General features: G+C 43.7%; 1 protein-coding gene across 1 annotated transcript; it reads left to right on the top strand.

Moving 5' to 3' along the window:
- On the top strand, nt 1-26,335 carry CUNH7orf33 (chromosome unknown C7orf33 homolog). The gene is made up of 3 exons (XM_033193779.1): nt 1-566; nt 24,220-24,474; nt 25,801-26,335. The coding sequence occupies exons 1-3, from the start codon at nt 363-365 to the stop codon at nt 25,873-25,875; spliced, it is 534 nt and encodes a 177-aa protein (XP_033049670.1). The 5' UTR covers nt 1-362; the 3' UTR covers nt 25,876-26,335.

Genomic DNA, 26,335 nt, shown 5'->3' with positions numbered 1-26,335 from the left:
GAGCTGCAGACAACGTGATCTGAATTACATGGAGGACAAGCTCCAGCTGACTTTCCGTAAACTCGCATTAGGATTCTACTATGCGACGACAGGAGCAGGTGGGAATAATGAGCTGGCAGAAGCGGCTGCCTGTCACACTGCCCGGTGGTCCCTCTTTCACCCCCAGTTAGCCTCAGGCATTTTCGACTTCACTGTGACCTTACTTGCGGTGATACCAATCCAGTGGTCAGGAGAGAGGCACCCAGCCCATGTCAGAATCCTCCTGCTGGCCCCGGGGATCCATGCGATGTGATCTTAGATATTGGTGGTGACGTGTCGCTCTCCTTGACAGCATCCAGGAAAAGGTAATTACCTTTGCCAAAATGCAAGTAGAAGTTCAAAGCCTCAGCCTTGAAGAGTGTCCCTGGGGACTTCCAGGCCCCCAATGGGAATGTGAAGCCCTTCTGCCCAGTGGGGCAAGGCGCCGGAGTGACCTTCGCCTGAATGGGAGGGCAGTCACTGTTTGGGTCCACTTTAGGGGTGGTCCAGGTCAATTGAACTTGTCATATGCCACGGGAAGACATAAGGTAAGTTAATGATTCTAAGATGAATCAACTGCTCTTTTAGTCAGTGTCTCTTGAGAATTCATTCACTCCATCCACGACTGTTTTTGACTCTCTAGTATGTGTTACGGACATTTAAGTAAAGAGAGAGACAGCGATTAATTCACTGCCCCAAAGGAGGCCTGGAATCTTCTTAGGGAAAAGAATCCTCACAAAACACTCCATTGAGTATTCTTGTGTTTAGCCTGAGTCATGTTGACTTGAAAAATCGCAACGTAAAAACTGTCTATTTTCACACAGTATGGTAGAAGGAATAGGCTTGTTCTCAGACTATGTCTTGCCCTGGAGATGGATCCACAGGAAGCCTCTATCTTGGTCGCCCTTTGGCATAAGCTTTGCACCTGTTCCCTTCTCCTTGCCTAGAGTCTTGCCTCTTCTCTCGCTTTAAAGACCAGGACTTGTTGTTGTTGTTTTAGAGATAGTATCTTGCTCTGTCATCCAGGCTGGAGTGCAGCGTAATATCATAGCTTGCTGCAGCATAAACCTCCTGGCTTCAAGTGAACCACCCAGAGCAGCCTCCCGAGTGGCTAGGACTACAGCCATGTGCCGTCACGTTTGGCTAATTTTTTTTATTTTTTGTAGAAATAGGGTCTTGTCATGTTGCCCAGGCTGGTCTCAAACTCCTGTCCTCAAATGATCCTCCCACTTCAGCCTCCTAAAGTACCACCATGCCCAGCAAGACCTGGATCTTTAACTCTTTGCCTGTCTTTGATCTTTGACAACTCCTGACGCCTAAGCCCCTGCCTCCCACTAGGCAGGCATTTTTGGTTAAAGTATGAGCTCCCACTTTGTATTTATCTCCAGCTTTGGGTGTTCAGTTTGATGGGGACCAGCCACAGGTGTCCCCACCTAGCTCTCCAGCCCTAATTTGTTTTCTCCCATGTTGCAGTTCCTGGCTTCTTCCCATTTGCCCACACCCTCATTGTGGCACAGTGCCCCAAACTGACACATGCCACAGGCTCAGAGTATCTTCTGGCTGGTCACTCAAGGGCAGAGAGGATTTCGTGACCTTTCCCTGAGAACAGCTGCATGAACTGCAGGGTCAGCAAAGGGGTCGTGTCTGCCTGCTGCTAAGGTCAGCTGCGGACAGCTCAGGTCAGGGAAAGCCCATTTAGCATTAGAAGAGTAAAAAGAAGAAAATACCTCCTCAGCCAGGAGTACTTTGATGTGAACCAATACAATTAGTCTCTGAATGATGAATATAAATGATAATCAATGACGTAGATGTGCTTAAAAGAAGGTGAGAAAAGATTATCACTGCCTAAACGTTCCTTTTAAAGGACACCACAAGTGGATGAGTGGAGCATAAAGGGTAGATAGGATTTTTTTTTTTTTTTTTTTTTTGAGATGGAGTCCAGCTCTGTTGCCCAGGCTGGAGTACAGTGGTGTGATCTTGGCTCACTGCAACCTCTGCCAACTGGGTTCAAGTGATTCTCCTGTCTCGGCCTCCCAAGTAGCTGGCATTACAGATGCACGCCACCATGGCCAGCTAATTTTTGTATTTTTAGTACAGACAGAGTTTCACCATGTTGGACAGGCTGGTCTCAAACTCCTGATCTCAGGTGACCTGCCCGCCTCAACCTCCCAAAGTGCTGGGATTTCATGTGGGAGCCACTGTGCCCAGCCGGGTAGATATGATTTAAATCTTTTTTTTTTTTTTAATTTTTTTTTTTTTTTTTGAGACGGAGTTTCGCTCTTGTAACCCAGGCTGAAGTGCAATGGCATGATCTCAGCTCACTACAACCTCCACCTCCTGAGTTCTAATGATTCTCCTGCCTCACCCTCCCAGGCAGCTGGGATTACAGGCACCCACCACCATGCCCTGGTAATTTGTGTTTTTTTAGTAGAGACAGGGTTTCATCATGTTTACCAGGCTAGTCTTTTTTTTTTTTTTTTTTTTTTTTTTTGAGACGGAGTCTCGCTCTGTCGCCCAGGCTGGAGTGAAGTGGCCGGATCTCAGCTCACTGCAAGCTCCGCCTTCCGGGTTTACGCCATTCTCCTGCCTCAGCCTCCCGAGTAGCTGGGACTACAAGCGCCTGCCACCTCGCTCAGCTAGCTTTTTATATTTTTTAGTAGAGACGGGGTTTCACCGGGTTAGCCAGGATGGTCTCAATCTCCTGACCTCGTGATCCGCCCGTCTCGGCCTCCCAAAGTGCTGGGATTACAGGCTTGAGCCACCGCGCCCGGCCTAGGCTGGTCTTAAACTCCTGACCTCAAGTGATCTGCCCACCTCACCTCCCAAAGTACTGGGATTACAGGCATGAGCCAACATGCCTGACTGATATGATTTAAATCTAATCAGAACACTGTAAGATACGGCAAAGTCTCAAAGTGGTTGTCTATGGATGGCACTATGGGTTACATGTTATTTTTCCAGAGCTCAGAACGTTCTGAATTTCTTTATTTTTGTTATTTATTTATTTATTTTGAGATGGAATCTCGCTCTTGTCACCCAGGCTGGAGTGCAATGGCTCATCTTGGCTCACTGCAACCTCCGCCTCCCGGATTCAAGTGATTCTCCTGTCTTAACCTCCCAAGTAGTGGGAATTACAGGCACCTGCCACCACTCCCGGCTAATTTTTTGTCTCTTTAGTAGAGTCAGGGTTTCACCATGTTGGCCAGGCTGATCTCGAACTCCTGACCTCAAAAGATCTGCTTGCCTCGGCCTCCCAAAGTGCTGGGATTACAGGCGTGAGCCACCACAACTGCCCTGAATTTCTTTAGAGAATCTATATTGCCTTCATAAAAACATGCTTTAAAGTTGTTTTTTATTTTAAATGTTAATTTGAAGTTAAAATGCTTTTCCTCTGACTAGGTGTTGAATGCATTTAGGAAAGGCTGAGCATGAAACCCGGGTTGGGGGAAAGAGCCTGTTTAGAGGGGACTGTAAAAATGGAGACTCCCAGCTGGGATTGACAGGAGAGGGTCAGAGCCCAGAGAGAAAAGAAGTGACATGGTTGAATATTTGCCCTGCTCAGTGTCATGTTGGAATACGATCCCCAGTGTTGGACAGGGGGCCTGATGAGAGGTGATTGGATCATGGGGATGGACTGGTCATGAATGGTTTAGCACCATCCCCTTGGTGCTGTCCTGCCGATAGTAAGTGAGTTCTCATGAGATCGGGTTGTTTCAGTGTGTGGCATCTTCTCTTGCTTTCTTGCTCTCACTCTTGCTGTTTGATGTGCCTGCTCCTACTTTGCTTTCCGCCATGAGTGGCAGCTCCTTGAGGCCTCCCCAGAAGCCAGGCAGATGCCATGCTTCCTGTACAGCCTGCAGAACCATGAGTCAATTACACCTCTTTTCTTTTCTTTTCTTTTCTTTTTGAGGCAGTCTTCGCTCTGTCGCCCAGGCTGGAGTGCAGTGGCACGATTCAGCTCGCTGCAAGCTCCGCCTCCTGGGTTCATGCCATTCTCCTGCCTCAGCCTCTCAAGTAGCTGGGACTACAGGTGCCCGCCACCATGCCAGGCTAATTTTTTGTATTTTTTAGTAGAGATGGGGTTTCACCATGTTAGCCAAGATGGTCTCAATCTCCTGACCTCGTGATCTGCCTGCCTCGGCTTCCCAAAGCGCTGGGATTACAGGCGTGAGCCACCATGCCCGGCCAACCTCTTTTCTTTATAAATTACCCAGCCTTAGGTATTTACAGCAATGCAAAGAACAGCCTAATGCAAGAAGTAAGAGGAAAGATAATACCAACTTACCAGTAAGGGTACTAAGATGACACCCAAGTAAAATGCAGAACAGTTATCATTTCATTTGCTTGGCAGAAGGAGGGTGACAGTTTGTAGGGAGATATAATCTGACCAAATGGTTTAGGGAAATGTGAAACCAAATGGTTTGGGGAAAATATGATGAAATTCAATATATTTGAATTTGGGAATATATTCAATATATTTCAGTCCAATATATCCTTACAGAGTGAGGTTTGGCATGGTACCACTGTGGATCATTTGTCTTCTATTCAAAAGAAGGACAATGTCTGTGTTAATGTTATGGTTCAGGAACCCAGCAGCAAGTGCAGCTTGCAGCCTGCACTCCCAGCCACTCCTGCTTACATGAGATAACAGTGAGCCACAAGACAGCATCCCCATCTGAGCATGCTTGGTCCTGGGAATCATTAGGGACTCTTAAGAAGCAGAAAGTCCTGACCACCTAACAGTGAGCACCAGCTTTTCACTTAATAGTTTCTGAATATTCACCAGGTCAGGTTTTCTTTTGTTTGTTTGTTTATTTGTTTTGTATTTTTTGAGACAGGCTGGGGTGCAGTGGCACATTCATGTCTCACTGCACCTTGACCTCCTGGGTTCAAGCGATCGATCCTCCTGCTTCAGCCTCCTGAGTAGCTGAGACTGCAGGTGCACACCACCAAGCCCAGCTAATTGTCTCATATATATATATACACATATATATGTATTATTTTATATATATGAAATATATATATTATATATTTAGAGACAGGGTCTTGCTGTGTTGCCTAGGCTGGTCTCAAACTCCTGGGCTTGGGCAATCCTCCTGCCTTGGCCTCCCAAAGTGCTGGGATTACAGGAATGAGCCACTGTGCCCGGCCTGCTTGCTTCTTTTAACCTAAGCTATTCCTATTTTACCTTGACCTTAAAGCTGATTGGACTTCATTTTATGAGAGGATGCTGTGGCTTACCCAGGTCGTAACCATTAAATTTATCACATTAACCAATGTTTAATCATGATCACAGATTACTGAGAATACTGGCAAGAAAATTAGTAACTACAAAATTACAACAGGTTATGTGCAATTAAAATTTTTTTCAAATAGATTTTAGGTTAACATTAAACATTCCAGTTATAATCTCTATTCTGCAGTTGATGCAGAGTTTGAGTTTAAAAAAAGAACTGTCTTCACAGAAACGTGGACTTAAAAATATTTTTTATATAATAAACTTTATATTTTTAGAGCTATTTTAGGTTCACAGTAAAACTGAGCAGAAAATAGAGATTTCTGATACCTCTTGCCCTCAGACATGCACAACCTCTCTCCCTATCAACCTCCCCCACCAGAGTAGTAGATTTTTTACAACTGATGAAACAACATTGACGTATTATCACCCGAAGTCCATAGTTTAGATTACAGTGGGTTTGGACATATACATAAGGTCATGCATCTTCCGTTACAGTCTCATTCACTGCTGTATTAGTCTGTTCTCACACTGCTGATACCCGAGACTGGGCAATTTACAAAAGAAAGAAGTTTAATTGGACTTACAGTTCCACATGGCTAGGGAAGCCTCATAATCATAGCAGAAGACAAGGAGGAGCAAGTCACGTCTTATATGGATGGCAGCAGGCAAATGAGAAAGTTGCAAAAGCAGAAACCCCTGATAAAACCCCCAGATCTCGTGAGACTAACTCACTAGCATGAGAACAGTATGGGGAAACCGACCCCATGATTCAATTATCTCCCACCGGGTTCCTCCCACAACACTTGGGGATTATGGGAGTATAATTCAATTTGAGATTTGGGTGGGGACACAACCAAACCATGTCAACTGCCCTAAAAATCCTCTGTGTTCCATCAGTTCCTCCCTCCCTCCTTTCCCACTCCCTTCCTCCCCCACTCTACTCCTTGGCAACCACTGATCTTTTTTTTTTTTTTTTTTTTTTGAGGTGGAGTCTCGCTCTGTCACCCAGGCTGGAGTGCAGTGGCGTGATCTCGGCTCACTGCAAGCTCCGCCTCCGGGGCTCACGCCATTCTCCTGCCTCAGCCCCCTGAATAGCTGAGACTATAGGCGCCCGCCACCATGCCTGGCTAATTTTTTGTATTTTTAATAGAGACAGGGTTTCACCACATTAGACAGGATGGTCTTGATCTCCTGACCTCGTGATCTGCCTGCCTTGGCCTCCCAAAGTGCTGGGATTACAGGCATGAGCCACTGCGCCCGGCTGGGAACCACTGATCTTTTTACTGTCTCCATAGTTTTGTCCTTTCCAGAATGTCATATAGTTGGAATCCTACAATCTGTGGCCTTTTCAGACTGGCCTCTTTCACTTGGCAATACATACTTAAGCTTCCTTCAGGCCTTTCCATGACTTGATAGCCCATGTCCTTTTAGTGCTGAATAATATTCCATTGTCTGGGTGTACCACAGTTTATTTTTTCATTTACCTACTGGAGGACATCTTGGATGCTTCCAAGTTTGAGCCAATTATGAATACAACAGCTACCAACATCTGTGTGGATATTTTGTGTGGACCTAAGTTTTTAACTCATTTGGATACATATATATACACACACACATATATGCATATAATACATACATATATGTATATATGTAACCAAAAATTATAATTAAAATATTTTCAAAATGTATTTAAAATATTTTTATTTATTTTTTTGAGATGGAGTTTCACTCTGTCACCCAGGCTGGAGGGCAATGGCATGATCTCGGCTCACTGCAACCTATGACTCCCAGGTTCAAGTAATTCTCCTGCTCCAGCCTCCCGAGTAGCTGGGATTACAGGCACCTGCCACCATGCCTGGCTAGTTTTTGTATTTTTAATAGTGATGGGGTTTTACCATAATGGCCAGGCTGGTCTCAAACTCCTGACCTCAGGTGATCCACCCACCTTGGCCTCCCAAAGTGCTGGGATTACAGGTGTGAGCCACTGCACCCGGCCCAAAAATATTTTTTAGACAAAAGTCATCAAATAACATAACAAGATCTTCATGCTACTATCCGGCATACTAGCCTCGTCCTTCCCAATCTCCCTTCCCAAAAAGTAACCATTATTCTGAATTTATTGTGCGCCATTCCCTTCCCTTGCATTTCTTATACTCTACTTATATATGCATTCTTAAACAACACAGTGTATTTTTGCGTGTTTTCAGCTTTGTATTGTACACGGATTATTTTGCAATCTGCCTTCCTCCTCTCCTGCCCCCACCCTTTATATGAGGCTTATGAAATGCATCCGTACTGAAATGTTCAGTTCCCTCAATTTCGTTGCTGATTTGTGTGCCATTCTATAAACATCCCACAGTCTGGTTTTCTGTTCCTTTGTTGATGGACACTTAGGTTGCTCCCAGATTGTTGCCACAATTGCCAACAATTAGATTATAAACAATACTAACAGAAACATCCTGGTACATGACAACTCTGGCACTTAAGCAAAACTTTCCCTGGGACAGTGCTACTCAAAATATGGTCTGAGAACTGTTTGTTTCTAGTAAATCAATGCCCTGCTTCCTTAATCAAGAAAATCTTACTATGAAACAAACATCAGCTAAACTTGTTGTATTGCATAATAAAGTTAATTTACAACATTCTGGTGCAAGTTCTTCCTTCTTATAAGAGAACTGGCACTCTGCAAATAAGTGAGCCTATTTTCTCTCTCTCTCTCTGTGTATATATATACACACATATACACACATACATACATATATACACACACACAGATATATATATGTATACACAGAGAGAGAGAGAGAAAATATAGGTTCACTTATTATAGAGATATAGGTGCATTATATATATATATAGAGAGAGAGAGAGAGAATATATCCAGGAATGAAATTATTTATTTATTTAATTTTTAAATTTTTTTTTTTTTTTGAGACAGAGTCTTGCTCTTGTTGCCCAAGCTGGAGTGCAATGGCATGATCTTGGCTCACTGCAGCCTCTGTCTCTGAGGTTCAAGTGATTCTCTTGCCTCAGCCTCCCAATTAGCTGGGATTACAGGTGCCCACCACCATGCCCGGCTAATTTTTGTATTTTTAGTAGAGAAGGGTTTCACCGTATTGGCCAGGCTGGTCTCGAACTCCTGACCTCAAGTGATCTACCCGCCTAGGCCTCCCAAAGTGCTGGGATTACAGGTGTGAGCCACCGCCCCCGGCCAGGAATGAAATTATTGAGCCAGATGCAGAATGATCTACTTTCTAAATTGTGGCAAACTGCTCCCACAGCTTAGTACCTAATATCATAGTGTTAATTCCTGTAAATCTGAAATCTTAAACGGGTCTACCTCAAACATTATAGGGCCTGAGACAAGAACACAAATGAAACCCCTGAGCAATATGTCTAAATATTAAAAAGTTTGAAGTCAGGTGAATAAACTGTTAAATATCTTCTATCCTCCTACCTTGACAAAAATGCTTTTATAACAACCTGGAAGGCCAGGTTCAAATTTAGAATTCTCACCATGTTGGCCAGGCTGGTCTTGAACTCCTGATCTCCAGTGATCTGCCCACCTTGGCCTCCAAAATTGCTGGGAGGCCAAATTTAGAGGGTTTTTTTGTTTTTTTGTTTTTTTGTTTTTTTTGAGACAGAGTCTCGCTCTATCGTCCAGATTGGAGTGCAATGGCTCAGTCTCAGCCCACTGCAACCTCCACCTCCTGGGTTCAAGCAATTCTCCTGCCTCCAGCCTCTCAAGTAGCTGGAATTACAGGTGTGCACCACCACACCCTGCTAATTTTTGTATTTTTAGTAGAGACAGGGTTTCGCCATGTTGGTCAGGCTGGTCTTGAATTCCTGACCTCGTGATCCACCCGCCTTGGCCTCCCAAAGTGCTGGGATTACAGATGTGAGCCACCGCCCTCAGCCTAGAATTCTCAGATTTCTTAAAGTCCACCCTGCAATGTGGGTGGCTGTGGAGAGCTGGCCCTTGACCTGCAGCACGACTCTTCCCATCTCCAGCTCTGCCCTGCACCTCAGGGATCTCCTGTGTGTGTCTATAGACACGCAGCTTACGCGTCCAAACTCCATCTACACTCCCATGAACAGCCACCCCTCAACCACTTTGGGAGGACAGGCTGCGTGCAGGAAAGAGCCTCCTCGATCCCTGGAAATGAACTCAGAGCTGCTTAGAGGACTTCACAGCCCCTGCCCCACAGCTTTGTGGTAGGATAACAGGCTCCAGTGGGCACATCCTCTTGTCTCTGGGTACCTTTTGCCATTTGGGGATGGGTAGAATCAGAGGAGGGTCAGAGTTGAGCCTCTAAAATAGGCCCAGAGCTGGGCGCAGTGGCTCACGCCTGTAATCCCAGCAATTTGGGAGGCCAAGGTGGGCAGATAACTTGAGATCAGGAGTTCGAGACCAGCCTGGCCAACATGGTGAAACCCTATCTCTACTAAAAATACAAAAAATTTGCTAGCCATGGTGGCAGGTGCCTGTAATCGCAGCTACTTGGGAGGCTGAGGCAAGAGAATCACTTGAACCACGGAGGCAGAGGTTGCAGTGAGCCGAGATCATGCTATTGTACTGCAGCCTGGGCGACAGAGCAAAACTCAGTCTCAAAAAACAAACATAAAAAATGAAATGAAATAAATTAAGCCCAGAGTAGGGGCCCCTCTTGCCAGGATATAAGGGCAATACTGGGAATTTATTACTGTCAATGAGGTTTTCAAATTCTCAGTGTTTTGTTGTTCTTAGTACTCATTAAGATAAAAATCTGTTAAGCACCTATATTCATTTCCCCATTTCAATTTTTTATTTTGCCTATATTCATCTTTTTGTGTGTGTTTTCTTGATCTGTTTTGCCAGGGTTCTATCTTATTAATCTTTCAAAGGACCAGGTTTTGGCTTGATTTGTCTTTATTTTTCTGCTTTCTCCATTGTATTGACTTCTTTAAGATCATTCTTTGAGTTCATTTGATTTAACCTTTCTTGTTGCCTAATTTATTTTGAGTGAACAGTTTTTCTCTAAATACTGTTTTGGTGACTTCCCACCAATTTTAAAAGAAAGTGTTTTCATTATTGCTTAGTTCTACATATTTTGTATTTTTATGATTTTTAAATCCTTTTAAAATTTATGATTCTTTAGTAGCATGTTATTTATTTTCCAAATAGGTGAGCTTTTTACTTTTTTTTTTTTTTTTCTTTTTTTTGAGACAGAGTCTCACTCTGTTGCCCAGGCTAAAGTGCAGTGGCACAATCTCGGCTCACTGCAGCCTCCACCTCCCAGGCTCAAGCCATACTCCCACCTCAGCCTCCCAAGTAGCTGAGACTTCAGGCATGCACCACCACACCCATCTAAATTTTTGTATTTTTTGTACAGACAGGGACGCACCATGTTTCTCATGCTGGTCTTGAACTCCTGGTCTCAAGCAATTCGCCTGCCTCGGCCTCCCAAAGTGCTGGGATTACAGGCATGAGCCACCTCAGATAGGCCTTTTTAAACAACCCACTTGTTATTTGTTATTAGTTTTTAATTTTATTGCAACATGGTTAGAGAACATATTTTTTGTTTGTTTTTTGTGGGGTTTTTGTTTTGTTTTGTTTTAGTAACAGGGTCTTGCTCTATTGCCCAGGCTAGAGTGCAGTGTTGCAATCATAGCTCACTATCGTCTTGAACTCCTGGGCTCAAGTAATCCTCCCACCTCAGTCTCCTGAGTAGCTGCGACTCCAGGCACACACTCCCATGCTCAGCTGATTTTTTTTTTTTTTGAGACAGAGTCTCACTCTGTTGCCCAGGCTAAAGTGCAGTGGCACAATCTCGCTCACTGCAGCCTCCACCTCCCAGGCTCAAGCCATACTCCCACCTCAGCCTCCCAAGTAGCTGAGACTTCAGGCATGCACCACCACACCCATCTAAATTTTTGTATTTTTTGTACAGACAGGGACGCACCATGTTTCTCATGCTGGTCTTGAACTCCTGGTCTCAAGCAATTCGCCTGCCTCGGCCTCCCAAAGTGCTGGGATTACAGGCATGAGCCACCTCAGATAGGCCTTTTTAAACAACCCACTTGTTATTTGTTATTAGTTTTTAATTTTATTGCAACATGGTTAGAGAACATATTTTTTGTTTGTTTTTTGTGGGGTTTTTGTTTTGTTTTGTTTTAGTAACAGGGTCTTGCTCTATTGCCCAGGCTAGAGTGCAGTGTTGCAATCATAGCTCACTATCGTCTTGAACTCCTGGGCTCAAGTAATCCTCCCACCTCAGTCTCCTGAGTAGCTGCGACTCCAGGCACACACTCCCATGCTCAGCTGATTTTTTTATTTTTTGTAGAGACAGGGTCTCATTATGTTACCCAAACTGGTCTCAAACTCCTGTCCTCAAGCGATCCTCCTGCCTCAGCCCGCCAAAGCACTGGGATTACAGACGTGAGTCACAGCACCCGGCCCAAATTGAGTTTATCTCTAGATGCTAGAGTGGTTTAGCATTGGAAAATGTGTATGAATCTCTCTTTGTCAGTTTATCTGACTGAGATTAAAATTATATGATTTTTCTCAGTTTTTACAGAAAAAGCTTCATAAAATTCAGTATTCATTCGCCATTAAATTCTTTTTTTAAAATGTGAAAATAAGATAAAGGGCATCTACAGCAACCATTATATTTAATACTAAAATGTTGAAGGCATTATCTCTAAGATTGATAATAATAAGTTAAGGGTGGGTCGCGGTGGCTCAGACCTGTAAACCTAGCCACTCTGGGAGGCCAACCCAGGTGGATCACTTGACGTCAGGAGTTTGAGACCAGCCTAGCCAACACAGTGAAGCCCCATCTCTACTAAAAATACAAAAACTAGCCAGGTGTGGTGGTGCATCTCTGTAATCCCAGCTACTCAGGAGGCTGAAACATGAGAACTGCTTGAACCCAGGAGGCAGAGGTTACAGTGAGCCAAGATCATGCCACTGCACTTCAGTCTAGGCAACAGAATAAGACTTCATCTCAAAAAATAAAAAATAAAAGTCAAGGATTCCTGCTATCAACATTTCTATTCACAATTGTACCAAAATTCCTGGTCAGGGCAGTAAGGCAAGAAAAAGAAACAAGAGTTTTAGGAATTGGAAAAGAAAAAACAAAACTGCCTTTATTCACTGCTGATGTAATTGTCTGCCTAAAAATTCCCAAAATAATCTAAAGATAAACTGTTGTATTAATTTTAACATTTATCAAGGCTGTTGGATACAAAATAAGTATGTGAACTCAATTACATATCTCTCTACCAGCCACAGTTAGAAAAGTAATATATTTTTTAAAGAGTCATCCTTTGTAGATTCCTATAGGATAATGTCTACTTCTTAAGTCTGAAATTCTCCATTTATTCTCCAAAAGGCATAAAGATCAACAAGAAAAGCAAATGAAACTATCCAAAAAGGCATGTCCACATCATCACAAAGAGAACGCTACAAATGTCAATTTACATGCAAGAGAGGAAATAAAGATACAACACTAGCAGACCCAACCCCAGAGCCCACACTGAAGCAGAGTCAGATGAGAACACACAGAAATGAGAAGAGGGAGGTCAGGTTCCTAGTGGTGGCAGAACACAGATAAAACATCACACCCAGAATGAAAGGGTCTTGCTCAGGGTGGGGGAAGTTTCAGAAGAGCTCTGAGATCGGGCTGATCTGGCCACTAAAGAATCAAAAGGGGAGGCCAGGCTCAGTGGCTCATGCCTGTAATCCCAGCACTTTGGGAGGCCAGGAGTTCGTGACCAGCCTGGCCAATATGGTGAAACCCCATCCCCACTAAAAATACAAAAATTGGCCAAAAATTGCTTGAACCTGGGAGGCAGAGGCTGCAATAAGCTGAGATTATGCCACTGTACTCTAGCCTGGGCGACAGAGTGAGACTCTATCTCAAAAAAAAAAAAAAAAAAAAGAATCAAAAGGAAGAAAGGTACTGGAGAGTGTGCAGGATTCAGGAGGCAGCATTAGGAAGGCACCACTCTGAGTGAGAATTTGGAAGAGGAGGCATCTGTTGGAGTGAAAAGAGAAAGTCAAGCAGTGGAAATTATGGATCCCACAGGAAAAAAGAAGTCATAAAACTGGAAATACACTGACCTTCTCAGGCACCAGAAAATAAGTCATTTGTTAAAGAACCTGTACTTCACTGTACCAACAGGAGAGAGCATTCTTAAACTAAGAAACCTCATCAGTCATTCAAATCCCTCACTCACTCCATAGACACAGGTGTTAATGGCTGATCAAGAAAAATTCAAGACACTTTACAGAACTACCATTTGATGGTAGTTATTGGTAGAAGAAAAGAAGTCACTACGTGAAAAAGATACTTGTACACACACGTTTATAACAGCACAATTCCCAGTTGCATAAATATGGAACCAAACCAAATGCCCATCAATGATTTGATAAAGAAATTGTGATATATGTATCCCATGGAATACTAATCAGCCATAAAAAGGAATGAAATAATCACATTCACAACAACCTGGATGGAATTAGGGACTCTTCTCCTCCCCCTCCCCCTCCCCCTCCCCCTCCTCCTCCCCCTTCTTCCTCTTCCTCTTCCTCTTCCTCTTCCTCTTCCTCTTCTTCTTCTTCTTCTTCTTCTTCTTCTTCTTGAGATTGAGCCTCGCTCTGTTGCCCAGACTGGAGTGGGCGCAATCTCAGCTCACTACAACATCCGCCTCCCGGTTTAAGCAATTCTCCTGCCTCAGCCTCCCAAGTAGCTGGAATTATAGGCACCTGCCAGCACACCCAGCTAATTTTTGTATTTTTAGTAGAGATGGGTTTCACCATGTTGGCCAGGCTGGTCTCCAACTGCTGACCTCAAGTGATCCGCCCACCTCGGCCTCCCACAGTGCTGGGATTACAGGCATGAGCCACCACGCCCGGCCTAAGGATCATTATTCTAAGTGAAGTAACTCAGGAATGGAAAAACCAAACAGCATATGTTCTCACTTATAAGTGGGAGCTAAACTATGAGGGTGCAAAGGCATAATGATACAATGGACTTTGGGGACTCAGGGAAAAGGGTGGGAGGGAGGTGAGGAATATAAGAGTACCCATTGGGTACAGTGTACCCTGCTCAGGTGATGGGTGCACCAAAATCTCAGAAATCACCACTAAAGAACTTATTCATGTCACCATCACTGCCTGTTCCCCAAAAACCTACTGAAATTTTAAAAATAATTCCAAGACACTTTAAAATGAACAGAAGAAGGCAGGCAACCACCATAAGAAGTTACTACAAGAAGAAAACAGGAAGAATCCAAATTTTTCCACCAATACAAATATTTCCAAAATAAGGCAGAGAAAAACTATATAGCACATTCTTCAACATGAATTAAATATAATTAAACTAGCAGCAATGTATACACACACATACAAAAAAAAGTACCATGAATTAAAAACCTCCTAATAGAGACTGAGCACAGTAGCTCACGCCTGTACTCTCAGCTCTTTGGGAGGCCAAGTTGGGTGGATCACCTGAGGTCAGGAGTTCAACACCAGCCTGGCCAACAAGTTGAAACTCCATTTCTACTAAAAATACAAAAATTAGCCAGGCATGGTGGCACACACCTGTAGTCACAGCTACTTGTGGGGCCTGAAGAAGGGGAATTGCTTGAACCCAGGAGGTCAAGGCTGCAGTGAGCCAAGATGGCACCACTGTGCTCCAGCCTGGGTGACAAAGTGAGACCCTGTCTCAAAAACAAACAAACAAACAAACAAAAACTCCTAGTAGAAACAGACAAAAAGGAGATGTAAAACAATTTATTTAGATCAGAAAAGAAAGCGAAAGAAAAGACAAAATCATCTCAGGAATTAAGACCAAATTACAAGGTGTTCAGAGGAGAATAGTGGAATAAAAGCATCCAAGACCGTGAGCAATAGTGAGCTACCTGGCTGTGCCCATCATTAAGCCATGGATGTCTCAGCTCCAACTCCTCGCTTCTATGCTCAGCTTTGTGATGTTGGGGCAGCTACAACTGAGTTTTGCTTTGCCAGCTGGACCCAGGTTGGCCTTTGGCAATAAAGGGAGCAAAAGGGAGACTGCAAGGCTAGAGGAGAAGGAAAGGCTGAGTTTCCTCCTGTCTGTTCACTGTGAGTATCACCCTAGCAATGCTTCTTCACCCTGGCAGCAGCACTTCCTTTCTGCAGAAGCATTTGAATGTAGTTTGTAGTTTGCAGTTTTTCCAGCACTTGCAGACCCGACCTCATACTGCCCATCTCACATTCACCAGAACCAGTGCAGAGCTCCCACCTTGAAGGTCTGAGTTTGAGCTCCAGGTGCCCCACCTCTAAGTTCCTACTTGTTCCCCTTTCTTATTGTTTCTTTAACCCTGGGAGTGGAAGCGGCAGTTGCTACCTCTATGAGACCTTAGAGTTCTCTTTTTATCTTGTTATAACTTTATAATGAACACATTTTTACCTAGTTAACACTTTTTATATTAAGTTCTTACTGTTCAAATAACTTGTGTGTATGCTGTTTCTTGGCCAGATCCTGACTACACTGGTGAACTAACAGAAAAGTAATTTCTTGAAATGATCCTGGGTAGTTTATAGGATGAACAGAATGGCCTGAGAATGAGGCTTAAACAGATGGAAGCCCAGCCATGTTCCTCCTGCAGGAATCACCTGGGCAAGACACGCTGCTAATGCCTTTCACATTGCTGCACTCACTGTCACCACCACAAATCCCAACATGCAGAAGATTATGAACAGACAGGTAAGGCTCACTCTGCAGACAGGTAGGGACAGGACAGTAAAGAAATTCAGAGGCAAGTTTTTAGACAGTTTCACTTTTCTTAGATTCATCTCTCCAAAAAATATTTATCAAGTACCTTCTATGTGCTAGGCATCAGAAGGGAACAAAAATAAATGACATGGATCTTGTCCTAAAATCTAGACCACTGTTTCTCAACATTAGAATTTAATAAAATCTGGGATACTGTTAAAAAATACCTCATCTCTGGAGATGCTGGACCATTGCAGCTGTTGTGGAGCCTACAACATATACTTTTTAACAAGCATCTCAGGTGATTCTGAAGTTGGTAGCCCACAGACCACTTTGAGACACATTGATATTACAAACAAAAAAAATTATGCAGCAGGCACAAAATCATGTGTAGGGGAAGAAAAATAATTGTTTCCTCAATCCTCATAGGTCTTTTTAAAAAACAAAAAACAAACAAAAAAACAAACAGCAACAACAACAAAAAACGGAGTCTTTCTCCGTTGCCCAGGCTGGAATATAGTGGCATGATCTCAGCTCACTGCATCACTGCAACCTCCACCTCCCAGGTTCAAGTGATTCTCCTGCCTCAGCCTCCCAAGGAGCTGGGATTACAGGCACCCACCACCATGCCAGCTAATTTTTATATTTTTAGTAGAGACGGGATATCATCTTGTTGGCCGGGCTGGTCTCGAACTCCTGACCTCAGGTGATCCATCTGCCTTGGCCTCCCAAAGTGCTGGGATGACAGGCGTGAGCCACTACGTCTGGCCACTTCATAAGGTTCTTAGTTGGAATAGACCCCATTAAAAAAAAGAAAGGAAGAAAAAAAAAGATTAACAAGAGAAAAACAAGTTTATTTACATGCATATTTCACATCTACATGGCAGACACCCAGGGAAGGAGTAGTTCTCAAAGAAGTAGCTTTGAATTCCAGCTTGTATAGCATCTTCAGCAAAGAATAGTGATTTTTAGAGAAGTGACAGGACAAAGGAAAAGGACTCTGGGTCTCTAGAGGGGGCTTCTCAGCAGGGAAGCAAGTAGATAAAGTAGATAAAGGCGAGTTGGTAATGCATGTTCAGGTAGATTCCTCTGGCTCCAACTCCTGGCAGATAATGGTCTAAAACTGTCTTCAGTGGTTAACCTTCGTTCTCCCTGGTAACAGACAGGGGCAGGATGCCTTTTATCTTTGTAAATCTCTGTCCTACATTTAAGCAAATGGAGGGCAGCGAGCTTTTCTGCATCTGTTTCTTCTTAATTGTCTTCAGCTCAACAATCCTCCTTCTTTTGGAGTGGCATATTCTGGACTCCCACACATGTCTGGAAGCAATGGTCAATTTCAATCTAGAATGTAGATTTATTGATTAAAAAGAGACAAGGAAGAATTACTTGGGAGGTCAGTTTTATGCAACTACAGGACTTCAGAAAACGAACAGATCCTTCCTACTTGATTTTAGGCAATAAATGCTTCTTATCTGATTGATCAGAAGACCACAGCCTTTAGAAAAATATGACTCGAAAAATCTTTTTCTTTGAGTTTTTTTGACCAACCTTGAAAAAAAGTCCTGCAGGATATTTTCAGTTAGGAACCACCAATAAATGTATTTTTTGTCTGTTACCACAAATATGTTTATTTGTGGTAACGGGTTTAAATATGTTTCTTTAATGTTAAATATGTTTCTTTAATCGTACCCAGGTGAGCCTGACAGTTAACTCTCTTTCATATTGCTATATTCTTTCTTCCTCTTAATACATTTTTCTTCCTTCTTTCCTGGCTCCAAACCCCTAGTTTTCTCCCTTTCCTAATTGATTTTTTTTCAATTCTTCAGCCACAGGCGCCCAATAAAATGGTCTTCAGTCCCTGCCTTTACTTCCAGCGTATTACCTCACTCCCTCTCAAACGCCAATTACAAGGCTTTGTCCATTCCTGCTTAAAGAAATAGATGGAGGAAAATGAGATCCTTCTACCCAGAAAGACAAGTACTTGGAAATCACTAATTAGGTCACCAGAAATTCTGCCAATAATGAGCCCCGGGCTGTGGCGGTGGCTCACGCCTGTAATCCCAGCACTATTGGGAGGCCGAGGCGGGTGGATCATGAGGTCAAGATGTCAAGACCATCCTGGCCAACAGGGTGAAACCTCGTCTCCACTAAAAATACAAAAATATTAGCTAGGCATGGTGGTGCGCGCCTGTGGTCCCAGCTACTCAGGAAGCTGAGGCAGGAGAATTGCTTGAACCTGGGAGACGGAGGTTGCAGTGAGCTGAGATCACACCACTGCACTCCAGCCCAGGCGACACAGTGAGACTCCATCTCAAAACAATAATAATAATAATAATAAGCCCACTCCCCTTGCCTGCCGAAGTGACTCCAGTAATCACTCGGCATGGACTTTACTTAAGAGCTGGTTTGACTTAAATTGCTTAAATTGCGGTGGCTCAGTGGCTCACGCCTGTAATCCCAGCATTTTGGGAGACCAAGGCAGGCAGATACCTGAGGTCCAGAGTTCGAGACCAGCCTGGCCAACATGGAGAAATCCCCGTCTCTACTAAAAATATAATAATTAGCCAGGCGTGGTGGTGCGTCCCTGTAGTCCCAGCTACTCGGGGAAGCTGAGGCAGGAGAATCGCCTGAACACCTGGGAGGTGGACGTTGCAGTGAGCCACGATCGCACCTCTACACTCCAGCCTGGGTGACAGGGCAAGACTCCGTCTCAGGAAATAAACAAATTGCAAGGAAAGGCCAAACAAATCTCACTGTGAATGTGGCTTGTCCATTTGCTGTATAAACAGCCCTACTGCCTCCCTAGTGTGGAGCATCAGGTCCTGCTAAGAGTGCTGGGTGGAAAGGCCTCTTTGGGAAACATGGCTTTGTTTTGGCAAATATTGTTGCTGATCTACCCTGGGATCAGAGCTTAAGGCCCATTCTTACCTTGAGGAAGCAAAGGGGTTTTCATGTATGTGGAATAGAAAATACCTTTCACATTTTACAGACACTATTCTGAAAAAAAAAAATCAGGCCCAATGTAAGGGACATGAGGCAGCACATCAACAAGATTCTAGAATAAATACAGTGCTAACTCCCGTCCCCCAGAGTACTAGCTGCTAGTAAAATGAGATATAATGTTTCAGGCTTGACAGGGTCTCTGTTACAAACCATTCTTACATTCCTGGGCACAGAGCTAGTCTAAACATTCATAGAACTCTTCAATTATGCATTGGCTTTTATATCAGCAGAGTTGAAGAGGAAAACAATGGCAGGGTGTCTGGGCCTCCTTTCAGATACGGAGTAACAGAAACCCCAACTCAAAGGTCTTTCCAAAAAGGAAATATATTTATTCATAAAAAGAGAATTTCAGAGATAAAGCAGACTTTAGGTTACCCTCAATGATGTTAGCAACATCCTAGATTTTCAAATCCCAGCCCACAATCTATATTTGACATCTTCATCTTGAAATTGGCTCTCCTCCTAGGTGTCAAGTGGCTGCCAATAACAACTGGACTTTCTCTCTAAGGCGGGAGGAAGGACTTCCTTGGAAATCACGAGCAAATCTCTCCTCGGGGCTCTGCAGCCACAACTTGGTCACATTTCCGTTTCCAAACCAATTTTTGACAAAAGGGAACATATTATCCTTAAATTATTTCAGCCTAGGATAAGCTTTCCCTCTGATACTTGGCCACTTAGTGGAGGGTGGAGGCTTGAAACAAGTCAGGGCTATGTTAGAGGAAGAAGGAGAAATGCTGAGTGTCCCCCACCAACAGTGTCCCCCACCTGGAGGGAGAGGCTTTGCTGAGTAGGAACCTGAAATAGCTAAGTCAAAACTGGAAGTACATCTGAGGACCCTTCCAACTAGCAGATTCCAAGAAGATTCAATAATGCCTGATCCCAAATCCACTCTTTCATTAATCTGAGCTGAGGCACTGTGTAACATCAGGAAACTGTGCAGGTTCTGCAAGAGGTACAAAGATAAAATGGTTCCGTCTGGACTGTATTGCACAGTGAGAGTCATATGGGGTATCTGTAAATAACAATAAAAGGTAGAATCACTTTGTGGGAAGTTTGATCCACAAGCAAGACTTCTGGGATGGTTGTCTGTCAACTTGATTGGTTTGAAGGATGCAAAGTATTGATCCTGGCCGTGTAGGTGACGGTGTTGCCAAAGGAGATGAACATTTGAGTCCGTAGCCTGGGGAAGGCAGACCTACCCTTAACCTGGATGGGCACCATCTAATCAGCTGCCAGCACAGCTTGAATATAGAGCTGGCAGAAAAACGTGAAAAGACTAGACTGGTCTAGCCTCCCAGCCTACATCTTTCTCCTGTGCTCGAGGCTTCCTGCCCTTGAACATCAGACTCCAAGTTCTTCAGTTTTGGGATTCGAACTGGCTCTCCTTGCTCCTCAGCTTCCAGACAGCCTATTGTGGAGCCTTGTGAGCACATGAGTTATTACTTAATAAACTCCCCTTCATACAATATTATATACATATCCTATGAGTTCTGGTGCTCTGGGGAACCCTGACTAATACAACTTCTGAGGAGGGAGATCACTTCTGAGCAAATTTTGAGGAATGGCAGCAAGAAGAAGGTGGCTTCTGAGCCGAGCCTTGTGAGAGATCACATTTTACATAGTATGAGGGACAAGTATTTCTGGGTAAAGGGACAGCAATGGGGCGGGGCTAGTTAAAAAACAAGATGAGGGAATTACCTTCAGTGTAAATTGCTCCCCCACCAAAAGGACAAAGTGTCTGACTCACCACCTAGTGACTTCACTGGATGTTCTCCTTCTGCTCCACAATCCAGCCCTCATTCTACTCCACCTTGTTCTGTGGCCCCAGAGGCTGGCCTTGTGGACTGTATCCACTAGGCCACCTTTTTCCTGGTGTGATTTGGGTTCGGCTAAGATGGCATGGGCAGGAGATGACAGAGCGAGAAGAAAGAGAGTTGGAGTTATGATTCCTCCAGGGTCCTCCTTGCCAGATTATAGGTGGACAGTAGCCATATTCCTCTAGCAAAAGCCATGGCTTTCTCCAAACAGCCCTTCCCTGTAACTAGTGACATGGGAGTTGGGCAGGGAAGTGCTGGGTAGAGAAGGGCCAGGTCCCTGGTGAGGGCTCCACCCTCAAGCCTGTGCCGCACACCTAAGTGAGAACAGGCACTCCTGTTTTCATGCCCGAATGTTGCATTTGCCAAGACCACTCGGGCCAACCAAGCCCCCCATCCTGTACCCATATAAACCCGAGACCTTAGTGGGTATGCACACAAGCAGCTGAATGTTGAGACCAGCAGACCAGTGGTAGCAGAACGATGCAGCAGAGGAAAAAATGAGGGACGTCTGGATGCCGAGGGAAGGTCGGCCGGGGTGGTTAGAGAAGGGTCCAGCTGCTGGGCAGCCCGACTCCAGGGAAAGATTATTTCCCTCACCCCTCCACCTTCTGGCTCCCCATCCATCTCGCTGAGCATCGCCTCCACTACTCAATAAAAACTTGCACTCATCATTGGAGCCCATGTGTGATCCGATTCTTCTGAGACACTGGGCCAGAGCTCAGGATACAGAGGCTGTCACACTGGCCCTCTGCTCTAGTAATAAGGCAGAGGGTCCATTGAGCTGATTGGCACACAAGTCATCTGCAGATGGCAAATCCGAAAGAGCTTGGGTTACACGTGCCCACCTGGGAGTTGCAGACACCCACCCCTAGACACTGCTATGGGGCCGAGAGCCCAAAGCATTCATCCCGTCCTCTGCACCTGCCAGTCTGCATGCTCCCCCTAGGGGTTTGAGCTGTAGGGCAACCAGGCAGGTGAGCCACACCCTTGTTCCATGTGCTGCAGGGGAAATCAGGGAACTCTCCCACTTCACTAGCTTTCAGTACCTGCTCCCTCCCTGTTCACCACACTGGGATAGCAGCCTTGAAGCATTGCCAGCCCTAGGGGCTTCATCGTAATGCCTGGTTTCCTTGCACTATCAATGCCTCTATAGAAAAGGCCCTTGATTAAGTTCTCCCCAGTCAGCCCATCTGAATATTCCACCTGCTTCTGGCCTGGACCATGACTGACAGAGATCTTTGTAGTCAACTGAAGTTAGCCAGTAATTTTTTTTTTAATTTCCATTGCTGTTTTCTTATTTCTTGCTTCTAAGTATCTTATTTCCTCATCTTCTAAGTGTGGCATTAATAATGAACTTCCCATCAGATCTATAAGTTGAAACTCTTTCATCTCTATCTTGAAGAGCTAGATATTTCTTTCAAAATGTTGGAACTATACAAATGACAAGAGAAAAAATAGATAAATTGGACTTCATCAAAATTAAAATATTTTATGCTACAAAATGTATCATCGAGAAAGTGTAAAGCAACCTGCAGAATGGGAGAAAATATTTGCAAATCATATCTGATAAGGGACTTATATCCAAAATATAGAATTCTTACAACTCAATAAATAACACAATGTTTTTAATGGGCAAAGAATATGAATGGATATGTCTCCAGAAAAGATTACAAATAGCCAGTGTGTACATGAAGAGATACTCAACATCATTAGCCACTGGAGATACGCAAATCAGAGCCAGAATTAAAACCACTTCATCCCCACTAGGATGGCTACAACTAAAAAGGCAAGTAATAACAAGTGCTGGCTGGCGAGCATATGGAGAAATTGACACCCTCATCCATTGCCAGTGGAAATACAGGATGGTGCCAGCCACTTTGACACTTCCTCAAAATATTAAACAGTTACTAGATATTTTCCCTTTTACTTTTTTTTTTTTTTTTTTTGAGACGGAGTCTCACTCTGTCGCCCAGGCTGGAGTACAGTGGCCGATCTCAGCTCACTGCAAGCTCCGCCTCCCAGGTTTACGCCATTCTCCTGCCTCAGCCTCCCGAGTAGCTGGGACTACAGGCGCCCGCCACCTCGCCTGGCTAGTTTTTTGTATTTTTTAGTAGAGACGGGGTTTCACCGTGTTAGCCAGGATGGTCTCAATCTCCTGACCTCGTGATCCGCCCGTCTCGGCCTCCCAAAGTGCTGGGATTACAGGCTTGAGCCACCGCGCCCGGCCACTCCCTTTTACTTTTAGTTGGCACATAATATTTATGTGACACAGAATGATATTTCCATACATGTATACAATGTATAATGATCAAATCATGGTAATCAGCATATTATCACCTAAAATATTTATCATTTCTTTGTGCCATAAACATTCAAAACCCTCTCTTCTAATTTGTTGAGAGAATATACAATAAATTACAGTTAACCGTCTTCACCCTACGGTGCTGCAGAACACCAGAACTCATTTCTCCTATCTAGCTGTCATTTCGTATCCATTAACCAACCTCTCCCCATAGTCTCCTCCTCACCACTCTTCCCAGGCCCTATGACTCAGTGTTCTGCTCTCTATTTCCAGGGGCTCAAATTTTCTTTTTAGCTTCCACGTATAAGGGGAACATGTGATACTTATCTTTCTGCACCTGATTGATTTCACTTAACATAATGACCCAGCAATTCTACTTCTAGGTATATACTCAAGAAAGTGAAAATAGGTGTCCACACAAAAGCTCTGTACACAAATATATTCATAGCAGCATTATTCATATTACTCGAAAAATGGAAACAACCCAAATGTCCACCAAATGATGAATAGATAAATCATTCGTGGTCTACCCATATGATGAACTATTACTGGGCAATTAAAAGGAATGAGGTTCTGATTCATGCTACAACATAGTCGGACCTTGAAAACATCATGCTGAGTGAAAGAATTCAATCACAAAATACTACATGTATGATTCTATTTATATGAAATGTAGAATGTAGATTAGTGGTTGCCTGGGGACACTTAGGGAGAAATGGGGAGTGACCGCTAGTGGGTACAGGATTTCTCTGGGGGATGATGACAAAGTTCTAAAATTGACTGTGCTGATGGGTGCACATTTCCTTGAATATACTGAAAACCACTGTAAACCTTGAATTAGTGTATTACATGTGAATGATAGCTCAATAAAGCTAATAAAAATTAAAATGATGTGTTTTAAAATTTTGGAACCAACTAATTCTAAAAGCAAATGTTGCCAAAATTTCCAAAATATCTTTGTCTATAATCTTTAGGCTATTTCATGTGTCTGACAGCTACTTAGTAGCCTCAAAATAAATGTGAGAACAAATTAGTAGCTTATTGATCACCATCTTTCCACCTTTTAATCCACTTTGTTTGTTTGTTTGTTTTTTCCAGAAGCCAACCCCACACCAAAACATGAACAGGGGAATGGAATTTATTGCTCCTGTGTCAGCTCCCACCAAATCCGGTGCCCTGTGGCATTTTCTTTCTCCAGGCCCCACGGATGCCCAGAGATCAGTTAGAATCAGGCCAGGCATCAGGATGGGCTTGTCCTCAGATCCAGTTGTCAGCACCTTGTCTTCCAATTACCTAGCTCTGCTAACTCTCTCTTACAAGCCTGGGAGGAGAGTGACAAGTTCATACCTAAATGTAAGCTCTGAAGGGTCTTAGCACCCCCAAGTTTAAGGAAACCCATGAGATGCTCTGACACTTCCATGAAAATGAAGACTTGGAGGGACTGTTACATTCTTTTTTTTTGAGACGGAGTCTTGCTCTGTCGCCCAGGCTGGAGTGCAGTGGTGCAATCTCGGCTCACTGCAAGCTCCACCTCCCAGGTTCATGCCATCCTCCTGCCTCAGCCTCCTGAGTAGCTGGGACTACAGGTGCCCGCCACCACACCCGGCTATTTTTTTTGTATTTTTAATAGAGACGGGGTTTCACCATGTTAGCCAGGATGGTCTCGATCTCCTGACCTAGTGATCTGCCCACCTCAGCCTCCCAAAGTGCTAGGATTACAGGCATATGCCACTGTGCCCGGCCAGATTGTTGCATTCTTGCATGCCTGGATGTTTCATATTCTCTGAATATCCAGCATGAAACTGACCTGTTCCCATGCTTTTTTGCCAAAGTGGTTTATGTTAGGATAAAAGAAAACATCCCTTACCAAGATGCTCTGAAAGCACCTTCTCCGTTATATTAATGATAACTAATGTTATTAAGAGAACATAAGGCAACTTTAACAAAATAAGAGCTCAGTAAAGGGAATCCTGCATGGAAATTGTTCATGCAAATGCCATTTCAGAGCTGGCATTGTACTTGCAGACGGCGTCTCTACAGGAAGCTATGACTTCAGTCCTACGTGACCCCGTATAACCACTCAGCGCATAAAGTTCCATGAAATCGGTGCCTCAAACCACAGTATCTCTAAAGGAACTCCTAACTTAAAAAGTAATCCATCAATAGTAAGGATTTTTAAACTTTAGCCTAAAAATTTTAAATACTGTTAGTAGTAATAAAGCAATGAGATTTCTCTAAAATTATTGTTGCCTGTATCACTTTAAATCTTTGACATAAATGAAAACTTGCATGGAAAATGCTTCAGTTCTAAGTAAATCAAATAGGTTGAGCATTAATAAACAGGAAGATGAAGTAGGTGAAACTGATTTTGTTGGAAACTGGTGGGAACTGGTAGAGAGAGTCATTTTTTAAAATACTTTTTAAAATTTCTATCTATTTATTTATTTTGAGACCAGGTTACAAGACTGGCTAATTTTTATATTTTGGTGTTTTGCCATGTTGCCCAGGCTGGTCTCAAACTCCTGGGCTCAAGCGATCCACCCACCTTGGCCTCTCGAAGTGCTGGGATTACAGGCTCACCATGCCAGGCTGAGACAGTGTTTTAAACTGTGCTATTGATGTTCTAGGGAAAAGGTAAATCAGCCTGAGATAACAGAAGTCCTTGTAGTCCACATGTAGGTACGTGGGCATGAAGTAAGAAAGCTCCAGAATTCTGCTGAGGCCACAAGGATTTCCAGAACTGGCAGTAGTTAAGAATTTTGCAGAATTGAAGAGTCATACCTCTAAATTTGTATAGATTGTGAAATCTCTTCTTGCAAGAAAAAAAGAGAAATAGCGGGAGTTATGGAAATAACAGTTGATAAAAACTTGGTAGTCGGAAGTCTGAACTTTGAACACTGGCAGACAGGCTGAGAATTCTCTTTGAACGTGAGCCCAAGTTCCATGTGCACCTGCAGGAATCTGTGTAGCATTTGTGCACTGGTGTGGCACCCAGGAGAGGACCACGGAGTGACAAGCCACCAGGCTCTAAAGGGAGAGGACGATCCCCAGAGGACCTGGATAGAGATGTTTTCATGACCATTGCCTGCTGTGTGCTCCCGGTGACGAGCCTCTAGAATTTAGACCTGAAACACACAGTCATTAATGATATTATTTGTAATATCTGGTATGTCTAAGTAAAACATGCATTCAGTAAAACTTGCCATGCAACTTA

Source organism: Trachypithecus francoisi, unplaced genomic scaffold, assembly GCF_009764315.1.
Source record: "Trachypithecus francoisi isolate TF-2019V2 unplaced genomic scaffold, Tfra_2.0 Lachesis_group4, whole genome shotgun sequence".
In the NCBI taxonomy this organism is placed as follows: domain Eukaryota; kingdom Metazoa; phylum Chordata; class Mammalia; order Primates; family Cercopithecidae; genus Trachypithecus; species Trachypithecus francoisi.
This window is presented reverse-complemented; position numbering and strand designations above follow the sequence as displayed.